This window comes from Lepisma saccharinum, chromosome 3, assembly GCF_977018435.1.
Source record: "Lepisma saccharinum chromosome 3, izLepSacc3.1, whole genome shotgun sequence".
In the NCBI taxonomy this organism is placed as follows: domain Eukaryota; kingdom Metazoa; phylum Arthropoda; class Insecta; order Zygentoma; family Lepismatidae; genus Lepisma; species Lepisma saccharinum.
Window position 1 is genome coordinate 100,242,876 of NC_139231.1, and position 21,146 is coordinate 100,264,021.

The window sequence follows — 21,146 nt, forward strand, 5'->3', positions numbered from 1 at the left end:
AACCTCGATTTTACGTTATCCAGGAGACCAAGCTGAAAAAACTTAATATGTGGGAAAATGTAAAATCTTGGAAAATTTCTGAAAAATTCGCTATGTTGGGACCACCAAGATTGAATGCAAAATGAAGGAAAATGTAAAATCGAGGAACTTAAATCGGGGTTCCACTGTAATTATTACTTGCAAATTTTAAATTAATATATAAACTTTGGAGAGGGCAAGAGCTTCCCTTTGCCCCCGCCAGGTTACGCCTATGCTTACATTCACACATAGTGAACATAAATTTTGAATATTGTAGCTTGAAACATAATATACTTCAGGCTTTGTGCTAAATACATAAGCATTTTTAATAAGATTTACTTTTAATGTCATTTTATGCAAATGATTTTTTTATCACCCTGTCTCTGAACCGCCCATCCCAATTTTTCCATCAGGCATTAGTACACACTCTGACCTACCTACATATAAAATTGGGGGGAAATTGAAGGGGGGGCATTGCATGAAATTCGCTCTTGTAGTTAGTCATTTATTTTTCTAAAAAAATACATAAAACTATTTATAAAAATACATGTTTATTGATGCATTCATCTGAAACGTTATTTAAATGAAAGCTTATGCTATTCTGAACAAAACAAAACAAACTTGAAGTTTCTACGGCAAAACCGAGGGAAGATACGATCGTTTATAACCTAATGCGTGTCATTCAAAGTGGAGCTGCATGTGGTGTACACGGAGTTCTTAAAAAGGTCGTAACTTCTGAACCCCTTGACCAATTTTAAAAAAGTTGTCATTTTTGTAATCGGCATCAAAAGTTCTATAAGTATACCGAATTTCATCAAAATCGGGGATGGTGGGTGACATGGCCTGGATGAATTGACGTGGAATGACCCATAAACATTGTTAAAATTCAGTTCTTACATGTGGCGAGGAAATTAAGTTTCTTGCAAGTTCTACGGAATTATATACATTGGTGGTTTCGCCGAAGAGAATTATTGGTTAGTCAGTCTGCCAAGGGAACCCTGAACAATACAGAAACAATCAAGGAAAGGACAAAGGTCAACAGTAAGAACTGTCAACTCCACAGTTCCAAAATTGAAAAACTTGTAAGTACACTCTTTGGGTTTTTGGGTGTGTTTTATTGCTTTGGATTAAAAATCACTGGTTATGTGAATACATAAGTCAAAGCTTGTTTTTTTTAAGCCCATTTTCGGCACAGATAGACTAATCAGGACTGGATGTAAAGTTTACGGTGGGATCTGAACCACTGTGTGCCTCCATCAGGCATCAGGTATATACCTGGAGCCCCTTCGCTACAAGGAAATGAACCATTGAGAAAGCCCATGAACATATCAGGAAGAGATTATCTATTTAAGTCTTTACTCATAAATCCTTCTTCACTTTTCAGGAAATGATCTCTCTCTGAAATGTGTATAATATGGTAGATATTGTTCTCTGCCGTAGAAGGAATGGCTGATTTAATTAACATTTAACAGGAACAGTAAAAAGAACATACCAACTTCAAAAATGCCTGAATGACTATTGTTTCCACTTTCTGACCCACACAACTGAAGACCAAAAACACTTCCCATGGCACTGTTTTTTGACGACAAAGCTTCCAACCAAGACACTACACTTGAATCAGGCCTACTGATGGAGGGATAGGCCAAACCAAGGATACCCTGAAAGAACAAGCAGAGTTCTATTATAAATGTAGACTAAGCAACTTATAACAATGCTGCACTAATTTTATTAAAAAACAAATGAAATTATAATGCTTAAGAAAGAAAACTATCATAAAAAAGGCATTTTCATGAGTGATAAAGTGTTGTGTGTAAAATAACTGTGAATACTAAACAAAGAGTTAACCGCATATGCAGACTTTTTTTAATGAAATTCCACAATTATGTTACTAAGTTTAGTAATTCTTTATAACATCTACTAGTGTACTGGGATAGCAGTGCTAGACTTGCGACCTGGAAAAAATAACAGAAGGGCTGATCCTGTGCAGTTAAATTTGGGTGGATCGAGTACAAATAGACTGTGATGATTAGTTATGGAAAAACACTTACCAATTTTCTGTGTCACTGAAATCTGTCCATAAACTACATTGTTTTTGAAATCATTGTTATAACATATTAACTACAGCACTATAAGCATAGCATCCACAATCGATGCTTTTTTCTGACTAAATATCTATCATATTTTTGTGATGGATGGCGGTGATTCAGCCACGCAAGCAGGCAACTTGAAAATTTTGTACATGCCAGAGAAAGCACTCAGACCAAGCAATTCTTTTCTGGTTGCAAGTAACTTATTATCATGTTTGTGGCCATACATTTTGCTTTTGGAAATGGTAATTTGAGAAGATGTCTTAATTGTAGGTCACATCGTTCATCCATCTGTGTCAAATTTCAGGTTAGAAGAAGAGCCATCAGTCTTTTTTAGTCTGTGTCACCCTTCACATGTAACAATTTTTCTGCAATGCACCTTTTAGAGAAAATTTCCCAAATCCTATTTGTTTTTTTGTTTTTTAAAATTAAAATTGTTATTTATATTACTAGTTCATATTGTTTTGAATTTAAAAATACACAATCAGGATAAAATTACAGAACTGTACAAGAAAAACAGGCATGAGATGGTGGATTTCCTTGTGAGATTCATTCAACTCTTTAAAAGATGTGATATTGAAAATTTGAAGTATTACTTATCCATGTTTTAATTTATGGTACCAGTTTTGTTTTTTCTATAACCCACGTGAGTATCAGCAGCAGTTCAGGACATTGTGTTGCAGAGTTTAAAAACCCCTGGGATGACAGAAATTGGGAAGGTGTAGATCACACTAGAATTACATAACTGTGTCATTTTTTTTTTGTAAAAAAAAGTGAAAGTGACAAGTAAATTAACATCCACCCCAGCATTCCATGTACTTATGGCATACCAAAAACCCAGAAACGTTACTGTATACCTGTCAAAATGGCTTCGCAAACTCACTGCCCACAATGACAAATTTGCATACTGCCTAATAAACAGCCTCAAAGCCAAGGACTTTATTACCCCCCCCCCCCATATCATAGAAAATAACTGCAAGCTAGCCAGCATAAATATAGTCAACATGTAAACCTCTGTACTAATCAGCCTTGCACTTGCACTTGACTACCACAGCCATCCTAAATCTCAAGATACATTTAATCCAAAAATATGATATGTGCTTTCTCAATGATTCCTACTAGGGGGCCATGTATACTATCACAACTATGTTCAAATTTCAGTAGTCCACTTAGGACACAGTTTACTTGAGCGTTTAAAAAAGCAAAAACAGTAAATATGAAACTCTATCTTTCACTTCAAAAACCAGATCTTCTTTGCCTAATTCAGCAATCTCTCTGTGCTTGACTCCCACATTTCTCCTTTCTGTTACACATTCAATATGTTGCTTTACATCAAAATTATCAGAATTTACTTCGAAAACACCCAAGTTGCAAATATAACAGTGTAATATTTATTGATAGTCAACCGTATTTAAAAAATTGCAGTTCAAAATTTTTAAAAAATTAAATTTCTTAAAACATGTGATTATGTCAGTTCGATTTGCACAATACTCAGTTTGTTACATTTCCATAACACATCCACGCAGCACAAGGTTCTGGAATCTAGGGGTGTGGATCTTACTGTGAGGGGTATGGTGTTTATTACATTGAAGAAAAAATCACCATTCATATATTTATTTACCCTTAAATAAGGGGACACAACTTGTTACTCTCATAATTATCATTACTTCTCGCTGCACATTTAATTGCATTATTAATTTTGAATCTTTTAAGACTGCAACTAAATATTTAAGCTACACATATTAAAAGTGTATCTAATATATTCCAATGCTGAATAAGTAGAATAGAGATCATGAAAAAGGTAATAACGAATAAAAAAACTTAACTGACTTTATAACTAATTTATGTTAGCAACTAGCTATATAAAACAGAAAGATTACACACCAGTGTTTTAAAATTTATTGTTTGTGTTAATAGTAATTAAAAAACTATAGTTTTATTACACAGAAACTAATGGAGACTGCGATCACCAGTACTTCAGGAGCAGATCACATCACTTTGTTGGAATATGTACTACAGTAAACTTATTTCATTTATTATTTTTGTTATTCCTAACGAGCTGAAAACTGGAGTGCAAAAGGAGGTGACAACCTGAATATAATGAGCTTGAAAGCACCTTCTTGCACCCTGCCTCCCTACCCACCCACCCATGCTGTATAAGATAACGCAAAAAAGATCAAAACTTGCTGGTCAGTGTAATTCATGGCAATTAGAAATAGGAATTCTTGTGGTACATGTATCACACTCACCTGCCATTTCGAACCATTCATATAAAAATTGTGTGACGTTTCAATGACAGCAATGTCACACCGAACTCGAGGAGTGCCTAATGATGGAAACAAAACAACATCAGCTCCTAGCTTTCCCTTCCAGTAACCTTGGGTGTATGGAACAGACACTGTCTTATCATGAGGAACATATGTTGATGAACTGAAATAAAGATAAGACATAAATAGTACAAATGATTGCGAAGTTAAAATGCAAAATGAATAACAATGCCATTCTGACCACAAAATTAATTTTAACTATGCTTTAACTTTCCTCCTGGCCATGAAGAAGGGTCAAGATCAATCCAAAAATTTGAAGGACAAAACAAGCTACATGCTGTGATTTATCTCAAGTTTTGAATATCGTGATGTCATACGGCTTGAAATACTATGTCATTTTTAGAATGTTTACATATACCCTTAAAACAATTCAAATTTTGATCAGAATGGTCTGGAGGTGTGTCTTTCATTCTCCTTATAATCTAACTAACTAACTCTCTAGCCTTCTTAAACCCGAAGGTTCATGGCTGCAGCAACACAGGCCTTCCATCTTTCCCTATCTTGAGCAAGATCTATATACTCTTTTCCATCCCTACCGATTTCCCTTAGGTCCATCTCAACGTTGTCCCTCCATCTTCGTCTTGGCCTTCCTACAGGTCTCTTACCATCAGGTTTCCCAACAAGAATCCTGTAAACTCCTCTTTCCTCTCCCATTTGTGCCACATGGCCTGCCCACCTAAGTCTTCTTGATTTAATTATTCTATAATATCTGGACATGAATACAAATTATGTAGTTCTAAATTATGTAACCTTCTCCACTCAGCTGTCTCCTCATCCCTTTTAGGTCCAAAGATTTTCCTAAGGATCTTATTTTCAAATACTCTCAATTTATGTTCCTCTTTCAATGTAAGGGACCAAGTTTCACATCCATATAATACTACAGGCAAAATTACTGTCTTGTATATTTTAACTTTTAGTTACTTAGATATTAAACGAGAAGACAAAAGTTTATGAAGAGAGAAGTAACATGCATTTCCTGAATTAAGCCTACTTTTTATTTCCTCTTTAATATAATTTTCATTTGTTAATATTACTCCTAAGTATTTGAATTTGGAAACTGGTTCAAACGAGTTGTTATCAATAATTAGATTTTGATTATTACGTAACACTTGGTTTTGGCCTGTAAGCATATATTTAGTTTTCTCTTTGTTAACTTCCAAACCTATCTCTTTAGCAGTTTTGAAAAATATTTTAGCATTATTCTTAATTGTATTCACATCATCCCCCAGTAAGTCTACGTCATCTGCATATGCTAACAACTGAGTCGTACCATTTAATTTTAGTCCTTCTTTAGTTTCTTTTACCTTCCTAACAGCATATTCTAAGGCAAAATTAAAGAGCAATGGAGATAATGCATCTCCTTGTTTTAATCCATCATGAATTGTAAATTTGTCAGACATATTAATACCCACACGAATTTTACTTTCTGTTTCACTGGTGCATATTTTTATCATACTAACAAGCTTCTTAGGTATTCCAAACTCTACTAATATATTATATAATTTATCTCTTTTGACCGAATCATATGCTTTTTTGAAATCAATGAATAGCTGATGGGCATTTTGATTATATTCCCACTTTTTTCCAAGTGTCTGTCTGATGTGAAAAATTTGATCTGTAGTTGATCTGTTACGTTTAAATCCACATTGATAATCACCTATAATTTCATTAGCATATGGGGTTAGTCTTGTTAAAAGAATGTTAGACAATATTTTGTATGTTGTTGAGAGTAGAGAAATTCCACGGATTATGGATTATTTCCACTGTTGAGGGATTTCTTCTTTATTCCATATTAAACAAATTAATTTATGAATTTGACATATTAATGAATTTCCACCATATTTAATTAACTCAGCTGGTATTAAATCAATGCCAGGTGCTTTGTTATTCTTTAAGCCTTTTAATAGCATCTTTAACTTCAGTCAAGTTAGGTTCTGGAACTAAAGGTTCTGCTGTGTGGACTTCATTTACTTCTGATTTATCTCCTACATGGACATTTAAAAGGTCATTAAAGTAGTTCTTCCATCTATTTAGAATATCGATTGGGTCAGCTAGAAAATCACCGTCTTTATCTTTTATCAAGTTTACTTTAGGTTGCCACCCCTTTCTAAACTCATTTACACCTTTATATAAATCTCTGATATTTTTATTTTTGCTGTTTGTTTCCATTTCGTTAATTTTGCTTTTCAAGTAATCTCTTTTTTACTTCTAAACATGCAGTTAACTTCTCGCTTTATTCTATTATAATTGTTTAGATTTGTATCGTCAGAGTTATTTAACCACCTAAGTCTAGCCTGATTTCTTATTTCTATTAGATTATGACATTCATTATCAAAACATGGCTTACTTTTTCTCGGTTTATGGTATCCTATACTTTCTTTAGCTGCTGATTCTATTGCATTACGTATGTGCTCCCAATTCTTATTTACGTCTGTTTCATTTATATTTTTATCATCATTTAAATCCTGCAAAACATCAAATCTATTTGACAGTTTAATTTGGTAATCTTTCTTAATTCTTTCATCAGTAAACTTTCCTGTATCAAATTTTAGAACTTTTAGATTTTGTTGCTTATGATTTATCACTGAGAGTCTTTCCCTTAATTTAGCAATTACTAAATAATGGTCACTGGCACAGTCAGCACCTCTATGTGAACGAACGTCAATTATACTAGTATGCCTTCTCTTATCAATGAGAATATGATCTATATGATTATGAGTTTTACCATCTGGAGAAGACCAGGTATATTTATGGATATCTTTATGTTTAAAAGTGGTACTTTTCACAATTAAATTCTTTGAGGTTGCAAAAGTAATCAATCTTATACCATTATCATTACTAAATTCATGAAGACTTTCTTTACCAATCGTGGGTTTAAATGTCTCTTCTTTGCCAATCTGTGCATTACAGTCACCTAACAGAATTTTCATATCATACTGAGAAAATTTATCAAAGACCTGTTCTAACACTGTATAAAAATCATCTTTAGTATTATCATCTTTATCTTCCGTTGGTGCATGTATGTTTATTAAAATAATTTTACACCACTTACCCTGTAAAACTGCATATGATATCCTATCATTAATAAATTCTACTGTTTTAAAAGCCGAGATAATTCTATTATTTATTAAAAAGGCTGTTCCAAAATTATGATTTTCAGTACCACCATAGGAAAAAGTATAATTTTTAGTTTTACAATTCCCTTCTTCTGGCCACCTAACTTCCTGGACAGCTACTACATCTAATTTATACTTAACTATCTCATTAACTGTACACTGAAATGCCCCAGGCCGGTAAAGGCTCAGAACATTCCAGGTGCCTAATTTAATATCCTTATTCCTAATGTAGATCTTATCCTTAGTCCAGGGACCTCCCAAAGTAGTCCCCACCCGGAGATCCGAACGGGGGACTATTTTACCTTGGGAACATCCATGGCCTTATATTGCTGTTTCTTGACAGGTCTTTTTACAGTGCAGAGTTGTCAGCTCTACGCCTAACCCCCAATATGAATGGAGGAACTACTACACAAGACAAACACAAACAAATTAGACAGCAGAACTACTACACAAGACACACACAAACACATCACAACCATAACACAATATAAACACAAACACACCACAACTACTACACAATATAAACACAAACAAACTACACACCACAACTACTACACAAGACAAACAGAAACAAATTAGACAGCACAACTACTACACAAACATACTAGACAGCACAACTACAACACAAGACACATACATACACACCACCGATACTACACAAGACAAACAGAAACACATTAGACAGCATAACTACTACACAAGATAAACACAAACACACTAGACAGCACAACTACTACACAAGACAATCCCAACCACACTGGACAGCACAACTACTACACAAGACAAACCCACATACAAGCACACCACAACTACTACACAAGACAAATACAAACACACTAGACACCACAACTACTACACAAGACAAACCCAAACACACTACACAGCACAACTACTGCACAAGACACACAAACACATAACAACCACTACACAAGAAAAAACACAAATGCACAACTATTACTACACAAGATTATGAAAAAAAAAATACTAGTGGTGTCAGAAATGAGTTATAATCTGTTTACAGTATATTTTAGAAGTTAAATTCCAGCTGTAAGAAACACCATATTTATGAGCACTTATTTCGCTTATGGACACAAGATTGATCAAGTTAGGGTTTACAAATACTTTCAAAAGTCCATATCCACTGAAAATACAAAACCATATTTTGTATTATTCCAGGGTTTTGAGTAATTTTATGAAATTCCTTCGTTTGCCATATTTTCTGTGATTCCCAGGTCAGCAGGTCCCCTGTGAATTGGCGGCTCCCCTGCAACTATTCCCAATCAGCATGAAATTATGCTGTGATAATGGATTAATGCTTATACAACATGTTTTGTTATTGATATCAAGTCCCATTTGTTATAAAAAAAAACACAAAAGACCATATCTCATAACCTGTCAAATTTGAGTATTTATACTTACTTTGAAATAATGAAGAATGAATTAACATTAGGATTAGGTGCTGCAGCTATGGCAAAATTTGTACTTCCGGTATCAATGAGGACATTGAGCTGAAAAAAAAAAGCAAGAACAAATTCCTCACATTACGCATATTCAGAGAATGAAGAGACATACATACACTGAAAACTGACAATGGTTAAAAACTTCCTAAATCAATTGCTAAAGGTAATACCGTCATAGACAACTAACAACAACTATACTGTCTCTGAGGATAAGATCTTGATACCACAGTTAAAAGCCAAGGCTATAAAGGGGCACTCTGCACAGATAAGGACAAATAAAGGGTGTCCAAAAAATATGGGATTTTTTTAAAATCATAACTTGGCAAAACTGCAAGGAATGTGGCACCACGTAACATACAAAACATGAAGTAGGTGCTATGCCATTCAGTTATCATGGAGCAGTGGAGTGGTGCATAGCACAGTGTATTACAAGAATAACGACAGTGTACGTGCTACACGTTGAGAATTTTCTTTCGGTGATATTATCAACTGCAACAGCATGCACAAGTGGGGCTACCTAAAGAGAAAGGTGCATGAACATCGACCGGCAACAATTGCAGAACTGAAGACATGAATCCGTGAGGAAATCAACCAGATTCTTGTGAATTTGAAATTAAAATTTTGGGTGGGTCAGCACTAAGGCTATTTTGCACCCATCACACTATGCAGGGTCCAGCCCCTTATCATAACAAAAATATAATCGTGTCTGAAAACTAAAATATCCTTACCTTGGTTAAGCTGTAAAGAGGCACTCAGCACATATAGCAACAAAACACAGGACAACACACAGAATTATACTGGCCATAGTGCCAGTCGCCAGAGCCTCGTTCGTCATATGCAGTCCAGGGTGTACTACGTCCAAATGAGGTTGACTTTTGGGCACCTTAGCAGAAGGTCGCCCCTTACAACCCCCAGATTCCTGTGGACATGTTACATCGAGCAATGCACAATGTTCCCCGACGACTTCAGAAATGTGTATGCACAAACGGTAGCCATCTTCCTGACGTCATCTTCAAAACATGAAGGTCATCTTGTGAATGAATAACATGTTTACAATTAATTGCATACCCTGTACTATTCATCTCCACGAATACACTTGCTTAGAAGTGCATATTCTTCTTTTATTTTCCATTTCAAAATGTCCCATATTTTTTAGACACCCTTTACAAGACAACATGATTGAACAGATGCCATGGGTCCAGGCACCAGTGCCTCATTGACCTGTCAGAAGCAGTAACCAGGGTGTACTATGTGGAAGTTATGTTGATTTTTGGGTACACACTGTGCAAATACTCGTGATGTAATTATTTCCCACAGTTCCCGAAATTTTTCACGAATCACATTGTGCCTGCTTAACAGCTGGTAAAGACATAAAGACAAATATTACATACCTAAATTCCTGTTTACTCATTACTAGACTTCGAACTTTTATGTAATATCAAAGTACAAAATATGTAACAATAATTGATAAAATATGTACCTTAAATATGTAATATTATTAAAAATCGAGTATCCAAGCAATTTCAAGAATTCTGCTAGATATTAATTTTATTTAAACATTTTCAACATAATTTTTATGCTGTTCAAATTAAAATTTGTATTAAATTTATAGTAAAAAAACACAGCAACGTGTACATATTTATAAAACCAAATTTGCAACTATTAATTACTTTTCACATTACAAATTATTGTATAATATGTAAATATGAAAAAGAGCTCTTTTGTAACTTTCGAAACATCTTGTAAAAAGAAGCATTTACAGAAAGAACGATCATATGAAAATACATGGCTACTTTTGTACTTTTTGTACAAGCTAAGGGAACATATTGTGTAACTCGCTATACACAGGAAAGTAGCTTTCTTGTCCACCAATGCCAAGTTCTTCGCCTAAAATTGAAAGGAAAATAAAATATATAACAGGAGGGAGGGGGGAGGAGAAACTTCAGCATATTTCGATAAATAACAGTTCCCCTATTTTTTTGGTATTCAGCTTGTCTTTCGAATTTGCAGCCAATTCTAGGTGACCATATGCACTATGCATCTAATTGATTAGAAAATATGACATCATTTGAGGTACAGATTTTCTTCATCATGTTTCACAGATCGAAAACATAGGAAAAAAGAACCAAGATAGGAAAAAATTACCGAAATATGTTGTTTTATGTAAAAATATGTAACATAAAACTTATGCAAAATTATGTCAGTTATATAATTCGTTGACATTTTCCAGTTCAAGCTATGCATCTAGAAAGGAATAGAATATGTAATTCTAGGGTTAGGATTTTTATGACCTAAAAATCACCAAAATATGCAAAATAAAATATGCTCTTATGACCTAAAATTGTACAAAATATGCCCTTATAACTGGCCTGTTTCAAACATCTGTTACGCAACACATTTCGTGCTTCGCTCTCTCAGCCACCACTCGTCAGCCAGGGACTGCCGGCATTTTTGATTATACAGCATTTTTTCCTGGCTCGTGACACATCAATATCTAAATACTGAGATATTTTCACATACGTATTATGTTTAGTTCACTTTATGAGCTCTGAGTTGCAATGCACAATGAATACTTTCTGTAAATGTTCAAATAAAAATTAAAAAAGATTTTGCTGCAGTAAAAAAAAAAACCTCGAGTGAACATGGGAGTAAGAATGAATCCACTTCAAAAATGACTGAGCATTTCTTGAAAAAGTGAAAATATGCTGAATATGACTGAAAATCCATCAAAATATGCTCTATCACACAGAAATGGCCAAATATGCCAAGATATGCTATTGAAAAGCACCTTCATTTAATTAGTATCTTCATAATATTAATTTCTATGTGTTTAGGGAACATATCACCCTTAGCAAAAAAATATATGCTAATTCATGAAAATCCTAGCATGTGCATTCATTTTTAATGGAAATCTCAATTACAGTAATACTATACTGTAGGTAGTGCAGCTCTATTCATTACAGAACATGAATTTTTATTTAAGTAGGAAAACTTTTATACATACAATTAATACATCCAGTATGCAGTGAATAATTACATTTAAGGCTGAGAGGTATAGTTTTCTTCATGGAAAGTGAGGACCTGAACGAGGGTGATACATTGTCTTATGACAGGCAGAAACTCAAATTTTGTACAGGACCTTATGCAAGTATTACATTATTTTTTTCTAGTTAAAAGATGGGAGCATTTTGATTCTACACAAGAAATGCATGCAGGTACAAACACATTAGTAGATAAATTTTAACAACCATTAGAGATGCTCGAATCTGCCACATGAGGTAAAATACATACTCTAGAATAGATTGGAGCCTTTTTCCAATATTTGAGTGCATTTTGATACAAATTAAATACATGTGGATCTCATGCGAAACTGTACCTCATACAGAATTCCTTCTACGGAATATTTACAAACTAGTGTACCTTTTGAGGTGGCGTTCCTATTAAAACTTCCAAATAATAACCTTCGCCAGGCTTTCCATGTAAATTTCGAAAAGATTCTTGGCTTCTACTTCTAGGGACAAAATCTTCTTCTGTTGCTTTTGCTATCTGCAACAAGTTCACAGAACAGAACAAGAACAGAAGCAGTTTCAACACTTGCCCTTTTGACAAGTCCAACACTTGTATAAAACACTCCTGACTCATGTTCGTCGGTAATTACTTGCAATTAAGTAATAAAAGCTGTTTGGAATTCATGCACCATTCCACTTCCACTGATGACCATAGTGTTGTGATGTCACTTGAAGCTGAAACAGGAAAAGGAACAGCTTATTTAGTCTATAACTGATAATACACACACTCATCAACTTAGAGTGAAAAGATGTAGAATAAAAAAATTACACAAGACTTCATGGTGTGGTGGTTAGCATGATTTGTCACTAGATTTTAATAGTTAGGTGCAATGTGTCAATATGCACAACATTTAGACACCAAAGGTAACATTTACAGGTCAAATTATGATATAATTGCACAAAAGCCAGATGCCAAAACTATACTTTGGACAACACAAGCTTTATTCATTTAAAGTATTCCTTGATTTCCACACTAAAATGTATCATATAAGGTGAAATGCTTTACCCAGCATAATCTGGGTTGGGGAAAAAATGTCAATTGTAAGGGGGGCGAGGGCACAAAGAGCCAGGTGGGTATGTGAGCATGTGCATTCATTTTTAATGGAAATCTCAATTACAGCAATACTATACTGTAGGTAGTGCAGTAAGAAACATGTTCCTGCTTTAACACTAGAACTGCGGCTGGGTAATTTTTTGTCACAAAAGTGTTTCAAATCAATGAAAATACAGGAGTTGGCATTACCTTTCCTCTTCCATGGTTTTCGTTTATCCACTCATTTCTAAATATAAAATACAATTTACAATATGAAATTCGTAGCTAGATGATACGTTCTTGCAATTAGACGCGTCGTATTATTATACTATTAATATTAACCTAATAATACTCAGCGGTGAACGATGAGACTTGGTGAAGTACACAGACTCCTCTCAGGTACAGGGATAGTGTTAGGCAAAGACAACATTCACAGCACAGAGAAATAAAACCACATTTCTGCAGTATGTATAAACTGAAAGGTTTTATTCTATGATCACATAGACCTAGCTTGCGCCCCGAACTACCACACCAAGAGATATGCAATGATAACTGAGCCAATATTTGCTCTTTAGCCTTTTATTTCCAAATTAATCATTAGGCTAGCTTTATTATTTAATGTAGAATGGTTGCAGTATTGTGCATATCATCAATGAATGGCTATCAGCGTACCTATGATCACATAGGCCTAGCTTGCGCCCCGAACTACCATATCAAGATGTATGCATAACAGCGAGGAGTTCTCTTTAAGTTTAAAAGCTTCGTCGATCCGTGGTGAAAAAGTGTGTGTTTTATTACGCGATATCCTCACTTTTATTCTATTTTCGAGATCACAGATTAAAGTACAGATGAATCACTCACTATCTACAAAAGGATAGTATCAACAAAACTGACATCTATACATCTTTAGAAATACAAATTCGCATAGTGCACTCTTGCAAACATGAAGATACATTAAACTACTCATAACAGAGCATAAAATACAATAAACATTAAACAAAAGATATATATTACAAACAGGGTGCAATATTACATATAACAACACAACATTTACGTGTCCTTTTATAAAAGTATAATATATCAGTGACATATTTTAAAGTTGTGACGTCACATAGAAATATGGATAATATAAACAGTGTTTTCAAAAAAGCTGGCTGGTTATTTTGAATGGGTTGTTCTTTCTGAGCCTTATCTTCATATTTCAGTAGGCTTATTAAATATATCTATGTAGTTTAAACATATTCACATAATTAGAGTAGTTTTGTATGTGTTTTTAATAGAACCTACTAGTATGATATGATTTTCAGTGTTTGAATTTGTTATAAGAACACGTACATGAAGCAAAAAAGAAAACACTGCTCTACCTTTTGAAAATCTAGTATCATATCCCTTTACATTAAATTTTGTGTTCAGTAAAATATATTTGTATTCTGGCTTTCCAGTACATCATGTATAGTTTGGTTAAATGGCAGCTAAACCTGGTCACAGAGCAACTAGTGATTTATTTTGGCTGCTTGTTGCAGTGGTTCTCAACCTTCATAACTTTAATTCTTACAAGTGGATCCCCTGAACACAAAAATTTCACTCAAATACATTTCTGATCTTTAAAGCCTATATGGAAATTGATATGCACACTCAATTAATATTAATACTGTGTGATAACTATGGCATAATAATAGTTCAATTACGTATAGACTTGCTATCAAATATAAAATTAGATTTAAATTAGTCATTAACCCCTGGGTGCAATGGGCCTTTTGCAGCCTGGCGGTTGAAAAACACTGGCACTAAAACTGATGCAGAAGCAAATAAAACTGGCTGCAATGGCAAAAAAAAAAAATCGATTTGAGAAATCTTGACCGGACCTACAGTTTGAAATGAAATCCGAAGCACTCTGCATCCACTGAGGATTGAACCTCAGATGCCTGCTTATTACAAGGCAATAGCATTACTTTATTCCACTCCAGATGCCCATTCATGATTATAAAAGGAAACTTGACCCCTTCTTATTACAAGGCAATAGCATTACTTTATTCCACACCAGATGCCCAATCATGATTATAAAAGGAAACTTCTATCAAAAAGCCGGCTTTTTCCAACAGCAGTGCTTGCAATTTGTTCTCTGTGATTTAGAGGCTAGATTAAATCTTAATCTCTGATGAAGTAGCTAGCAATCTTGTTAAGTATAGAGAACATTCAGACCAAAGCAGCACATGGCAGTGGGGGGTGTCACATTGAAGTGAGAAGTGCCCCTTCAGTCTAACCAAGCATCCACCATGCATGAACAAAGGAGACCGAGACGACATGATGCGCATTATTGAAAGAGCTTTCAGACTGAAGTCACAGATGACAAGCGACATAGTCTCCTTCAGTATAAAGAAAAAAATTCACCGTGCATGCAATAACATCAGACCAAAGCGGGACGATGCACACCATTGAGAAAACTGTATACTCCGAGCAACTTGCAATTGGCATGTTTAGCTCATTGTCGCACTTTGGGTCACAAGGTTGAATGGATTGTACTGACGGTCTGCTTCCAAGTGACACATGTCACTTGTTGCTTCGGTCTGAAAGTTCCCTGAGAAAACGGTACAGGCCAAGTGACAAGCGACACTTGCAGCTTATGTTGTTTCAGTTCGAAAGGTTGCATTTACTTCTAAGGTTTGGATTAAAAGAGCCACGTGTCGCTTCCGTCTCAAACATATAATGTTTTCCTTGAGAAAATATTGCTTCAGAAGGTTGTGCCAACGAGCATTGATGCTTGCATTACATAGTTTTCAGGTCACAGTTTATCTGATAAATAATACTTCCTGCAACTTTAAACTGTGCTACCTGCCTTCCCAAAACTATGAATTTACTTCCATAATAATTTTCAAGGGTATAACGGACACATCCCCAATTTCTTTCATATTTCGCATACTCATTAATTTAGGCCTCCTAATCACGAATCTGCAGTTAAAATCTGGCGCTCACAAGTAGAACTTCCAAATTAATAGGATCTGTGATCGCAACTGACACCCTAGATTTCTCAAGAAAACCAATGTTTATCGCAAGATTTTTACGGTCCATGGTCACAAATAGCCTTACACCCATCGAACAATGCACAGATAGCCTCACGAACCATGCACGGTTAGGTTAGGCTAACATAGTTAAAATTTGGGGTCGTAGTGGTAACACTTTACTATACCGGAGACGGATTTCTTCAAATTTACAGGAGAAAGTACTTATGCGGTAACATTATCGTATGAGGGAAACGGATTCCTTCAAATTTACAGGAGAAAGTACATACGGAAATCATTTTCTTTAGTGTTGTGGAAGTTCCTGAATACAGATTTGATCCATTTTAATGTGAATGCGTGTTGTTTTCTGCGAAAACCTCTGTCCGACACGCTGTTTCTGCTCCCGCCATTTGCTTTCTGCATGAGAGTGCAATGTTCCGTGTGTTAACCCCGTAGCCAGTGTTTCAGCCTCGCTAGAACCACGTGTCAAGTATTTTTAATTTTTTTTGGAACGCGTTTACAATACCGGACCACTCTCCAATTGCTATGAAATTTTGCCTACTACTTAATTGAGACCTCCTAATCACGAATCTGCATGTAATAATTGGCGGTCAAGTATGGAAATCGATAAAAAACTAAATAAACTATGTTTTCTTAACGTAACGTAACCCTACCATAAGAACAGCAGCCCCACGGAACAAGCCATTTTCCCCGAATGGGTGTCACTTATCGCACAACACTGTAGCAACATTGTGTTCTGACGTCACAGGAGAGAGCTATTTCATGTTAGGCAATACAAGGTAACGCGTCTCTTAGCGAAAATACTAATTTTTCTTTGTATTTATGCTAATGGAACCTAACCTAACAGGCCTAACCTAACCATGTAGGCATTCCTCGTCTGACGTCAATATTCAAGGTTACAAGATTGTTGTGCGTAAAGGAAGAGCATTAACGAATTGCGAAAGAAAGATGGTTCCGAATTGCTGTGTATGGACAATGAACGTGGTAAATCGCAAGGTTATTTTACAAGTTCTACACGTAAATGCGACGTATTAGCATCATTTCAAATCCGGGCACGAAAGTAGGTATATTCCGGTGAACAAGGTTGCAGCACTGCATAAATCGACAAAACACTCTCAGAACGCCCCCTAAACGAGTACGCTATCACGGCCATAATGTGTTACAGATTCGAAACAACAAGTAACAGTAAGTACTCGTAAATCTAAGAAATAGACATTGATATGCATTATTTCACTTTAGGAAGTGTTCCACATTCGAAAATAACACGTTAGCAATGTAAAGAAGTCCGAAATATATGATTCGTAGGTGTTTCCCTCATACGATCATAGTACCTACTTACGCAAATCATTTTCTGTAGCGTTGTTGATGTTCGGGAATGTAGTTTCGATCCATTTTAATGCGAATGCATGTGCTTTCTATGAAAATCTATTTCCGACGCGCTATTGCTTCTGCTGCTATTTGCTTTCTGCACGATAGCACAATACGCTCCCATATTGTCCGTATATGCTAAATTGAACGAAAGGAGTGCTAATGGAACCTAACCTAGCAGGCCTAACCTAACCTAGTAGGTATACCTCGTCCCCATGATGGTTCGTGGGGCTATCGTGAATTTTTGGGCTGCCCGTGGAAGGTTTGTGGGAAATAAGGAACAACAGTAAGTACTCGTTATTGTAAGAAATAGACATTGTTTTCGTTAGAAATTTATTATTACACCTAAAGAAATGTTCCACAATGCTGAATAGTACGTTAACGATGTAAAAAATTGCGAAATAAATCATTGATAGGTGTCTCCGGTATAGTAAAGTAGTACCGTCGTGGTAATATCAGGAATATATATTTCGTTATGTAGGTATTCGAAACAGAAAATCTTGCGATAAACATTGGTTTTTTTGAGAAATCGAGGGTGTTGGTTGCGATCACGGACCCCCTTATTTTCCAAGTTCTACACGTGAGAGCCAAATTTTAACTGAAGATTCGTGATTAGCAGGCCTAAATGAATGAGTATGCGAAATATGAAAGAAATTGGGGAAGTGTCCGGCATTGTAAATTTCAACTGTTCGGAACGACTTCCAAATGCTCCTATAAAACTTGCAAAACTCACAAAATATTTAGAACCATTAGCAAAATATCAAATTTCATAATCCTCAAAAACAGGCAATCTGATAAACTCGGTTGGGGGCAGAACAAAAAATTCAGGCCAAATTTTGCACCTTATAAATTCATTGTTCAACAAATGTAAAAGGAATTTACCATTGAAATGCTAGTGTAATCATTAGAGTGCCGAATGGCCCCGAACTCTTTCAGAGTAGAAGTAAAAGCAAAATGCAGGAGAAAAATTATTTGCGATTAAAGGCAAATACCAGTGTCCTTTACTTCTTTGCAGTTTCTCACACACTTCAATAAATAAATATTAGCAACAACAATTCGTTCTCAGTTTTGTACATCATAATCTCGCCAATAATAAATAATCTCACACAGTGGATAAAGTACATAGCTGTGACTGTTTTCTAGGGGTGTGCGGGATCCAAAAAAGTCGGCACCAGGATCGGGAAAGAATTTCCCGTCCCTATCCCGACTTTTCCGGATCCTGAGCGGGAAATACAGAATGGACATTTTCAAAAGTCGTTACATAGACTACGCAGACAATCTAAAGTGCATTAAAATTAATTTTCAAGCCTTTCATGAAAGGAAACTTACATTTTCAACTATATTGGTTCCTAAATAATCCTATTTACAACAAAATTTCTCTTCTCATCAACTATGGAAGAAGATAAATAGTGTGCAAAAAAGAACAACAGATGGCAGTCGTGAGGCAAGAGTGGTATTTTTCCCATTAAACACTATAATATTTCCTATATTAGGTTTCTTCCTAGGTGAGAAATTGTTCGAATTTGGAAGAAAGAGTACGAAAAGCTCTCTTCACACATCAGCAACTGATACTATGCTGATACGCAGTATAATTTTCTTTTCATTCTACGGGGCCTTTCGCCATGTTGTTTACATAGATTACCTAATCTACCTGTATAAAATAGTCTACGTGTAGAATGAAGACTATCGTTGTTTACGCGTAGACGCACATCTCTGATTGCAAGTGTCTGGAACTTATCGGAAATTGTTACTTTTTATTCCAGAAATACAAAAACAATCACTTAAGGTGAAAATGACGTGTAAAATTCGAGATTTCAAGAGCTTCTAAAATTTTCAAACATTTCCCGTCCCGAAATTTCCCGACTTGTCGTGAAATTGGGGCATGGGAAATTCCATCATGATTCCATTTTAGACGCGAATATCGAATTTTTAATGTAAAACTTGCCTAGTATTTTTTAATTATTATTATTATTGTTTATTTTTTCAATTTATTACTATTTAAAAAACGGGTTTCAAGACCAGATAACAATAGTAGTGTAATCATATATGTTCAAAGTAGTACTTGGTACGAGGCCTATTATTTTTATTAATTTAAGCACAATGGAAAACCTATTTTGACGATGTTTTTGTCGATTTTATACTATTGCAACTCTGTGATTCTTCATCTCGTATTTCGTACGAGTGTCATAATTTCTTTCGAGTTAAAGTACGTAACGCCTACACCCACACCCACCTACACCCATGCACACCCATGCAAACCCACGCACCCACCCACACCCACGCACACCCACTTACACCTACACAAATTTACTTCTGGTCTACTTCTGATCCACTTCCGGTCTACTTCCGGTTTACTTCACAGACTCCTGTGGGTTTTTCTATTTTTTTTATAAGTACAAGTAGTGTATTTTTAGGGCTTCAAACTAATACTTGGTACGAGGCCTATTGTTTTTATTAATTTCACCACAGTGGTAAACCTATTTTGACGAGGTTTTTTCTCGATTTTATATTATTGCAAATCTGTGTTTTTTTACCTCATACTTGGTACGAGTGTCATAATTTCTTTCGAGTTAAATTACGCAACATTGCGATGGCTCGTAAGGTAAACTATTACGCAATGTTTACGCAACAAGTTATTACGCAGACCCGTATCTAGCGTGTTGTTGGTTATGAAGTAATGGGTGTCTTCTGATTGACTTACTGTTTCGGATGTTTTCATCCGCGCTTAGGTTACTTAAAGGGTTTTCGCATTACAGATCAGTCAGTATGGTGAGAGTGTTTGAAGTGTTGTTGCAGTGTTAAAAGTTAAGCATTTAACTTATTTTAAAGCTACATACTATTTATTATTTTTAAGTTTAAAAAAAGTGTCTCAAGTGATTTTTTTCGTAGTAATTTCGATCAGCTTGAGTTTTGATGTGATCAGATGTTACTTGTTGTCTCCGGAAATTCTGTATAAATAACATAGCTGAAAATTTTATCGTAATAGCTAAAATTATTTTATTTTGAAGGTGGTTCAAGTTATTTTTCACACAGATTGAATTTGTATGAATTTGTATTTGTACTGAATTTTGTATTTTTTCCTGAGAAAATTTATATATAAATACCAGAGCTGAAAAAAAATATTATAATTATAACTATTGTTTTTTTAAGTTACATTCTATCAATTATCGTAAGTTTAAAAGTATTTTTTTTAGTAAATACAATCTTATTGAATTTTGAGTTGATTGTGCGTTTTTGTATTTTTCCCTGAGAAAATATATATATAAATATCGAGAAACTTTTATTTAAATAACACCTTGTGAAAATGTTGTTGTTTTCTAAGTGCCACACATCAATTTCATCATAATTATCATTATTCATCCTCATCGTTGCCATTAACCAAAATTGCCTCTTCTTTTTTACAAATTTTTGTACTGATATCCGTACACCCTGGGCCTTAGCAGATTAACAGAAATCGTCTGAAGTTTGAACTCGTGACCCCTCCCAATACCGTTGCAAGCTTATTTGTGATTGTTCTCCTCAATTATTCAAAGTACCTCACTTTCATATTCAAATACACACAAGTAAAGGGTGTTCATATCACGTTAGTGATTTTAAATTGTATTCTTGGGGTCATGCACACACTTTCTAACATTGTTGCCTGATATTA

The 21,146-nt window shown here is 35.0% G+C and overlaps 1 protein-coding gene across 1 annotated transcript in view; it reads right to left on the reverse strand.

Moving 5' to 3' along the window:
- Positions 1–12,746, reverse strand: part of LOC145985249 (beta-secretase-like) — a 43,432-nt gene extending 30,686 nt beyond the window's left edge. Inside the window, exons 1-4 of the mRNA XM_083119025.1 lie at positions 12,429–12,746; positions 8,968–9,056; positions 4,355–4,535; positions 1,511–1,676 (exon numbers count right to left, since the gene is read on the reverse strand). Of these exons, the coding sequence (XP_082975151.1) occupies positions 1,511–1,676; positions 4,355–4,535; positions 8,968–9,056; positions 12,429–12,650 (658 nt within the window). The 5' untranslated portion in view covers positions 12,651–12,746. The remainder of the gene's footprint in view (positions 1–1,510; positions 1,677–4,354; positions 4,536–8,967; positions 9,057–12,428) is intronic.
- Positions 12,747–21,146: the final 8,400 nt, after the last annotated feature.